Source organism: Jaculus jaculus, chromosome 1, assembly GCF_020740685.1.
Source record: "Jaculus jaculus isolate mJacJac1 chromosome 1, mJacJac1.mat.Y.cur, whole genome shotgun sequence".
Classification (NCBI taxonomy): domain Eukaryota; kingdom Metazoa; phylum Chordata; class Mammalia; order Rodentia; family Dipodidae; genus Jaculus; species Jaculus jaculus.
In genome coordinates, this window is record NC_059102.1 from 163,085,456 (window position 1) to 163,094,314 (window position 8,859).

General features: G+C 47.5%; 1 protein-coding gene across 1 annotated transcript; it reads left to right on the forward strand.

The window, feature by feature from the left end:
• Nucleotides 1-772: 772 nt before the first annotated feature.
• On the forward strand, nt 773-5,037 carry LOC123457740. Its single transcript, XM_045142175.1, has 4 exons — nt 773-906; nt 1,114-1,212; nt 4,226-4,292; nt 4,429-5,037. Exons 1-4 carry the CDS (start codon nt 827-829, stop codon nt 4,801-4,803), a joined length of 621 nt encoding a protein of 206 aa, XP_044998110.1. The 5' UTR covers nt 773-826; the 3' UTR covers nt 4,804-5,037.
• The last annotated feature ends 3,822 nt before the right edge of the window (nt 5,038-8,859 follow it).

Here is an 8,859-nt window from a genome sequence, read left to right on the forward strand (position 1 = left end):
CTGACACTAAAGGTATGCACCACCATACCCAGCTCCCTTATTGTTTTGAGTTAATGTCTCAGCTGAGGCTGGCCTTGAATTCACTGTTTTGTTGAGAGCTGAAGATGGCTTCTTAAACTCGTCCTCCCACCTCTGACTTCAGAGGGCTGAGATTACAAATATGCTTCACCACACTGGGCTTAAAGTTTTCACACTCTCCATGACCTTGGAATACTGTATTAGTAAGTCTGACAACAGTACCTTGGAGGATGTCCTGGCTTGCTGGGTAACGCCAAGCTGATAATGGAAGCTCACTAGACCAAATACCACCCCAAAATCAGACCTGCTGGGAAGGAGCAGCAGGTGGGGTGCTGGAGTTAGTCACTAAGCAGACCTGTGTCTCCCTCAGTCTTCCAGTGGTAGACAAAGAGCCCACTCCTCGAGGATCTTGAATGCAGTTATGGAACCTGTTGAGCAGAAGCTGGAAGGACCTGAGATCTCCAGGGAGTCAAACATGGAGGTGACAGGAAGCACTACCCCACCCTAGGCAGGAGGGTGGCAGAAGCTCTTTGTCAGCCTGGGTGGAGACCTGGACTCCCCATCCTCACACTCTTCCCCCTCCCTGCTGCTGGGGAGTATAGGCCCAGCTCTTGGGTCCTCCCCCACTCCTCCTGAATCACTCTTATTCCCTCTGCCCCTGCCAACACTTCCCTCACAAACTGAAGGGCACAGAGAACAAGCCCTTGGGATGCAGAGAGATGGCAGGGCAGCCAGGTAAGTGAGGGTCAAGGCTTTTGGGCCCTCAGTCTCATGCACCTTCTTTGCAAAGCCAACTTCTGCAGAGCAAATGCTGGACCCAGGATCGGAACCCACAGTTACGTTCCTGTTCACACTGCTGAACACACCTGAGCCCAAAGACTCTGAATCGTAAGGCTGTGTGAGTGGGAGAACTGAGGGAATTGGAGGTGGTGGGTGCTTCTTCCCTGCCCAGGGTCACTCAAACATGGGCCAGGACTCAGCTTTGGGCTGTAATGGGCTGACCAGGCAGGACTAAAGGAGCTGGGTCTTGAGAAGGGCATTCACACCTGGCCTCCAGACCCTCTGGCCTGACCCCTCCTCTGCTCACCTGCCCAGAGATTTCGACACGCAGGAGGCCCGGTTCCTGGATCCGGAAGACTGGGGCTCCCAGCAGACCTCAGAGGAGTTGAGGCAATTGCATAATGACTGCTTAAGGTGAGCTGGGCATAGCCAGTAGGGGCGCGTTGGGTGACAAAATGTCCCCCAGGGAAGCCAGGGATTAGGCTGATGCTGAGGGTTTGCATCTTCCCTGGCCCTACTTTTTCTTCCTGTCCTACCCCTTGCCCTCCCATTCTGTCCTACCCTGTATGACCTTGCCACAGAGCCATCACCTCCCTAGTGGTGACCACAGGTTGGGGATCACAGTCATGGCTAAATGTCCAGATCACATCCCCTTTGTTGCAGGAGTCCAGTAGCTGTCAGTTGGGGACCTTTTACTTTTAATTGTCCATGGACTTGAGGAGTACTCAGTCTACGGGGAAAGGGATCTGTTCCCTGACATCAGCCTCTTTGTTGCCCATGGTGATCTCTGTTGTGGGTGTTTCCAGGTTCTTGGTGTCTTGTCCAAAGAATTGAAGAGACACAGATAGTAATGTTTTTACTATCTGTAAAATAGTAAAGATAGTAAAGATGTTTTACTAGCAAGTAGAGCAAAAGTACAAGGGGGCTATCCTGCAATGGAGCAGTGGGCTCCTGGAGTGAGAACAGAGGTTCTTGTTTGGGGCTTCCTTTTATGGGGTCCAGGAGGAGGAGTTGGTTGCTAGGGCTGGGTTTTCTGCTTTAATTGACAGGCTTGGGTTATGTAATTCCTCCCCCTCCCCCCCGCCTTCTTTTTTTTCTTGTTTTCCTAAGGTAGGGTCTCTCTTTATCCCAGGCTGACCTAGAATTTACTCTGTAGTCTCAGGGTGGCCTCGAACTCACAGCAGTCCTACCACTGCTTCTGGAGTGCTGGGATTAAAGGTGTGCATCACCAAGCCCAGTTTATGTAATCCTTAATTGTGTATGTCCTTCCCATGATGCATCTGGTTTTAATCATACGCATGGCCAATTATGCAGGTATAAGATGATAAGTAGGAGCCAGACATGGTGGCACATGCCTTTAATCCCAGCACTGGGGAGGCAGAAGTAGAAGATCGCTGTGAGTTCAAGTTCAGCCTGAGACTACATATTGAATTTCGGGTCAGCCTGGGCTAGAGCGAGACCCTACCTCAAAAGAACAAAACCAAAAAAAACGGTAAATAGGAGATTCTTCCTAAAAGTTCACTTAGAGGACATAATTTGCCTTGCTGTGCATTCACCCAGAATTGGTTTGGGCTGGATTGGCCCTCTGCTTCTTCTTCTTTTTTTTTTTTAAAGTGGTTTTTTTGAGTTAGGGTCTTGCTTTAGCCCAGGCTGAACCTGGAATTCACTATGTAGTCTCAGGGTGGCCTCAAACTCACAGCCATCCTCCTACCTCTGCCTCCCAGAACTAAAGACATGCACCACTACACCTGGCGGTCCTCTGCTTCTTTTTTTTTTGTTTTGTTCATTTTTTATTTATTTATTTGAGAGCGACAGACACAGGGAGAAAGACAGATAGAGGGAGAGAGATAGAATGGGCGCGCCAGGGCTTCCAGCCTCTGCAAACGAACTCCAGACGTGTGCGCCCCCTTGTGCATCTGGCTAACATGGGACCTGGGGAACCGAGCCTCGAACTGGGGTCCTTAGGCTTCAGAGGCAAGTGCTTAACCGCTAAGCCATCTCTCCAGCCCAGTCCTCTGCTTCTTATTCCGGATATATTCTGGGAGCATGTTTGAATGGACACTAACCACAAGTGGGGAGTTATCAATGGACTTCTAGGGAGGAGAGACCTATTTCACTTGGAGTGGGGTGTACATGCATCTCAATGCAGCTGAGGGGGCTCAGGTCACCAAGTGCATTGTTAGGAAAGGGGTGCTTGGTTGCCTGCCATCTGGAGTTTGAGTCTATTCCATCCATCTGGCAACAAGGGTCCTGGGGTGGGGTAATGGCTCCTTCCCAGGGCTTCATTCTCATGACCAAAGATTTGAGCAATGGGAGTTTCCATCTATACCCAGCTGATGCTGAGCTCAGGCTGGGCTGGTTCCATGGTGGACCCTCTCACTGGCCTGCAACCACACAGAATACTGCCCCAGCCCTGATACAGCTCAGAGGGGTGGCCAGCCCTCTACCATGTGCCCCACTGAGGGGATCTGAGAGGACTCATAGCCAAACTCAGATGCTCAAGCAGCCTGCCTGCCCTTTTGCTGCTAAATAAGAGAAAAGGAGCTGAGTCTAGTGGGGCATGTCTGCAATCCTGGCACGTGGGAAGTAGAGGCAAGAGGATCATGAGTTGAAGGTTATCTGTGGATACATATTGAGTTTAAAGCCAGCCTGGGCTACATAAGACCCTCTTGCATAAATAAGATAAAATAATAAAGAAGAGAGGGCTGGAGAGATGGCTTAGTTTATAAGGCACTTACCTGCAAAGCCGAAGGACACAGGTTCAATTTCCCAATGTCCATGTAAAACTGGATGCACTAAGTGCTGTATGAAGGGTTAATAGCCTTCTCTGAAGACTAGAGGGAACTAAAGAGTTTAATAACTAACCTTAAGATTAGAAGGCCATCTAGTCCTCCCTAAACAATTCTGCTAAAAAGCCCATTCTGGGCAAATAACTTTGATGCCTTATGTGCTTCCCTTGGACCTGCAGCTGGTTCAGTCTGTGTGCCTTAGGATCCTCCTTATAAGGTTGAACCCCAGCCTGGCTCAGGGCTTCCGCCTTCATCCCGCCGGAAGGCTGCTGCCCCGCGCTGTACTGCCCAATAAACAGTCTGTCTGTAGAGATCAAGCCTGGTGGTCTCTTGCTTTTCTCTTACAGCATATGCGACCGGAGTTTGTTTGCAGCTGGGCTGGATGCCCTGGTGCATCCATTCTCTCTCTCAAATAAAAAAAGAAACAAAAATTTAAGCAGAATAAGAGAAAAAGCAGAACTGACTAGTGTGTAATCCTAATGCTAGCCTTATCGGGGAGTAGTTCCCTCCTCAGTGGTGGTGCCAAAAAGATGAGGTTCCTTGTGAGCCATTGGCTAAAAGAACTGATGCAGGCAGCGGGGATGGGATTTGCCTGAGAAAAGAGCCTGGGGGCTGAAGGGGCTCTCCTTTAACTCTAGGCTTCAGAAGAAGCTAATCACCAGCCAAGCAAGCAACACAGCCTTAGAGGAGAAGCTGCAAAACATGGTGAGTCCCTCAGCCCGGGAGCCCTGCCTTTGCCTTGGTTCCTCCCTCCCCCAGCTCTGCCTCCTTGCTCCCGGAGCCAGCCGAGACAGTCCTGCTGGTCAGCTACCCGCCTCACACCCTGCATCCTTTGTCCCAGCCTACCCAGTTGTACCAGAACCTGACAGAGAGCACTCTGGCCCTGGCGGAGGAAACCGAGGCCACCCAGGAACAAGTAGAAGTCATCCAAGAGGAAGTCCTAGCCGGGCAGGCCCAGGCAACATTGACCCAGGTTGTTCAGCAGCACTTGCAGGTGGCAAGGAAGATTCAAGTCCAGACCTCTTCCCTTGAGCTTCCTAACCCTCCAACCATCCTGCTTTCAAAAGACAATACTGTACAGCCTCCTGCCATACCTTCCCAGCCACCACCGGAACCCCAGTCAGCCCTGGTCAGGCCTGAAGCCACAGATCTGCCACGTACTCAGGAAGCCATTTCTCCAGCAGGCTCCCCTCCAGGTCCCAGTAATAAACATTGAGCTGCTCAAAGCATCCACAAGGCCTGGAATTTGGGGCTAGGGCGCCAGCATCTCCAAGGTCTCTGGGCTTCTCTGTCTCCATAACTCTGTCCTTCAGATCATTCAAGGGACATGTTCCCATAAGTACTGGGTGGGGTAGGAGGGGCCCACATTCCTTCCTCAGGAGGACCAAGTGCCTTCTGTAATTCTGAAGTGCAGGAAGAAAGATTCCAAGGATGCAGAGAGAGAGCCACTTCTCACCTTGGGTCCTGAGATAAGTCACCTGTCTTAGAAGCCATGGGTTGGAAGAAGACTGGTAGTCAGAGCTCCCAAGGGCCTAGTGACCAACACCCTGTAGGCTTGGAGATGCATCTAGATTCAAAGTGTCACAGCTGAAGAACTTTACTGCTCTCAGCATGTATCCAGCCCTGGGAAGCTCTCCTAGGTGTCCCACAATGCATAAGGTGAAGAGACAGAGATTGTGTGTATGTGTGTGTGTCTCTGTGTGTGTGTTTGTGTGTGTAGGCAACTCATAATTTCCAAAATTCTTTTTTGTTTGTTTTTTCGAGGGAGGGTCTCACTTTATCCCAGTTGACTTGGAATCACTATGTAATCCCAGGCTGGCCTCAAATTTACAGCAATCCTCCTACCTTTGCCTGTCGAATGTTGGGATTAAAGGAATATGCCACCATGCCAGGCATAATTCTTTTATTTATTTATTGTGGTTTTCTGAGGTAGGGTTTTGCTGGAATTCACAATGTAGTCTCAGGGTGTCCTTGAACTCATGATGATCCTTCTACCTCTGTCTCCCAAGTACAGTCCTTGCACGATTAGACATATATACAGTCAAAGACAAGTCAAAGGACTCCTTTGTACAGACTGAACAGAAAAGTGCTTACCCACCTACTGTAAACAAGGCCCAGAATTCCACTGAGAGGATACCAGCCCCCTGGCCCCCGGAGGTAAAATAAACTGTTTACAATTTTAAAAAATACATGCAGATCCATGCATGGTGGTGCATGCCTTTAATCCCAGCACTTTGGAGGCAGAGGTAAGAGGATTGCTTTGAGTTCGAGGCCACCCTGAGGCTGAATAGTGAATTCCAGTTCAACCTGGGCTAGTGTGAGACCCTACCTCAAAAAACCAAAACGAACAAACAAAAACCCAGGAGGATCAGGAGTTCAAGTCACCCTCAGTTACATTCTAAGATAAAGGTCAATCTCCTCTACATGAAATTATGTCTCAAATACAAAAACAAGCTGGGTGTGGTTGAGCACACTTTTAATCCCAGCACTCCTGAGGCAGAGGTAGGAGGATTACCTTGAGTTCAAAGCCACCCTGAGACTACATAGTGAATTCCAGGTGAGACCCTACCTAAAAAAAAAAAAAAAACAACAAAAAACAGCTGGAGGGATGGCTTAGCAGTTAAGGTGTTTGTCTGCAAAGCCAAAGAAACCAGGTTCGATTCCCCAGGACTCATGTTAGCCAGATGCACAAGGGGACACATGCGTCTGAGGTTCGTTTGCAGTGGCTGGAGGCCCTGGTGTGCCCATTCCCTCTCTCTCCCTCTTTCTCTGTCAAATAAATAAATAAAATATTTATTGCTCAGCTGGTACTTTCTGTTTAAAGTCATAGATCTTGTCAAATGAACTATTTTATAAACTGGCAAAGTCACTTTTTCAGTTTTTTTTCCTTTGTTTGCTTTTTTTAATTTTTAGTCTGTTAGTGGCTTGTCTGTAGTGGGAAATATTAAAAGGATTCTTCACTCCCCCCCTTAGCACCTTTTTTAAGTAATGTTATGAAACCATTTCTTGTGCTTTGAAAAACATTTCAGCTTGCTGTTTCCTTTAGTGTTATAAAAGGTTATTGAAAGTATTGTTTGAGCGGTGCGTGGTGGAGCACTTTGGAGGCAGAGGTAGGAGGATTGCCTTAAGTTCGAGGCCACCTTGATACTACATAGTGAATTTCAGGTCAACCTGGGCTAGAGTGAGACTGTACCTTGAAAAACAAAACAAAACAAACCAATGTATATATATATAAATAAATTTGGGATCTGAGCTTGTTACTGGCTCTTGCTCTTTCCAACTTAATTTTTTTTTATTATTAGAGCACATTGCTTAGAAAAATTTAAATATTCATGTTTGTAACAACTGTCTCAAAATAATAAACTGTGTCATTAAAAAAAGATGAAATCTCTTAAAAACTTACAAAAAAAAAAAAAAAACAGAGCTGGGAGATTGTATTTGCTTGCAAAGCTTGCTGTTATAGGCTCGATTTCCCAGAATCCACATAAAGCCAGATATACAAAGTTGCACATGTGTCTGGAGTTAATTTGCAGGGGCAAAAGGCTCTGGTGTGCTCATACTCTCAGTCATAAAATACTTTTTAAAAAAATCAAAAACAAAATAGGAAGAAATCCTAAAATAACAATTGCTGAGTTAGATACAAAATGGATTTTTTTTTTTTTTTTCCCAAGGTAGGGTCTCACTGTATCCCAGGCTGACCTGGAATTCACTACATAGTCTCAGGGTGGCTTCGAACTCACAGTGATCCTCTGTGGTGGTTTGATTCAGGTGTCCCCCATAAACTTAGGTGTTGTGAATGCTAGGTTCGCAGCTGATGGAGATTTGGGAATTAATGCCTCCTGGAAGGAGTGTATTGTTGGGGGCCGGCTTATGGGTATTAAAGCCAGTTTCCCCTTGCCAGTGTTTGGCACACCCTCCTGTTGCTGTGGTCCATCTTCTGTTGGCCAGGGGGTGATGTCCACCCTCTGCTCATGCCATAGTTTTCCCCTGCCATCGTGGAGCTTCCCCTCGAGCCTGTAAGCCAAAATAAATCTCTTTTTCCCAGAAGCTGCTCTTGATTGGGTGATTTCTACCAGCAATGCGAACCGGACTGCAACATCCTCCGACCTCTGCCTCCTGAGTGCTGGGATTAAAGGTGTGTGCTACCATGCCTGGCTTGTCTTTTTTCCTTCTTTCTTTTTTTTTAAAGGTAGGGTCTCACTCTAGTCCAGGCTGACCTGGAATTCACTATGTAGTCTCAGGCTAGCCTCAAACTCACGGTGATCCTCCTACCTTTGCCTCTGAGTGCTGGGATTAAAGGTGTGCATCACCACGCCTGGCTGCCTCTTTTTTGTTTTTTCTCAGAATTTTTTTTTATTATTATTATTTATTTATTTATTTGAGAGCGACAGACACAGAGAGAAAGACAGATAGAGGGAGAGAGAGAGAGAGAGAGAGAGAGAGAGAGAGAGAATGGGCGCGCCAGGGCTTCCAGCCTCTGCAAATGAACTCCAGACGCGTGCGCCCCCTTGTGCATCTGGCTAACGTGGGACCTGGGGAACTGAGCCTCGAACCGGGGTCCTTAGGCTTCACAGGCGAGCGCTTAACCACTAAGCCATCTCTCCAGCCCTCTTTTTTGTTTTTTAATGTGAGAGAGAATTGGTGCTCCAGGGCCTCCAGCCACTAAATTCGAACTCCAGACACGTTTGCCCCCTTGTGTGCAAGTGTGACCTTGCACACTTGTGTCACTGTGTGTCTGGCTTACATGGGACCTGAAGAGTCAAGTATGAGGCCTTAGGCTTCTCAGGCAAGCACCTTAACCGCTAAGCCATCTCTCCAGCCCTCTTTTAAACTTAAAAGATTTTTTGTTTAGGACTGGAGAGATGGCTTAGCAGTTAAGATGCTTGCCTTTGAAGCCTAAGGACCCAGTTTCAATTCCCTGTTTCCCACATAAGACAGAAGCACAGTGTTGCATGCACCTGGAGTTCATTTGCAGTGGTTGGAGGCCCTGGAGTGCTAGTCTCTCTCCAGTAAATAAATAAATAAATAAATATTTATTTATTTGCAAGCAGAGAAAACAGAGAGAGAGAGAAAGAATCAATGACAGGGCCTCTACCTGCTGCAGACAAACTCCAGATGTATGCATCGCTTTATGCATCTGGCTGTATATGGGTACTGGGCAATTGAACCCAGGTCATTAGGCTTTGCAGGCAAGTGCCTTAACTTAGAACTCTACCACTAATAGAACACTCTCTCTCTCCCTCTTGTTATCTTTCTTTCTTTTTTTATTTTA

Bases quoted from the DNA above. Each gene is read 5' to 3' on its own strand.
- LOC123457740 (XM_045142175.1), top strand. From the start codon at position 827: ATGCTGGACCCAGGATCGGAACCCACAGTTACGTTCCTGTTCACACTG. The intron at 907-1,113 runs GTAAGGCTGTGT...TCACCTGCCCAG, and splicing joins GAGCCCAAAGACTCTGAATC to AGATTTCGACACGCAGGAGG. The intron at 1,213-4,225 runs GTGAGCTGGGCA...CTTTAACTCTAG, and splicing joins TTGCATAATGACTGCTTAAG to GCTTCAGAAGAAGCTAATCA.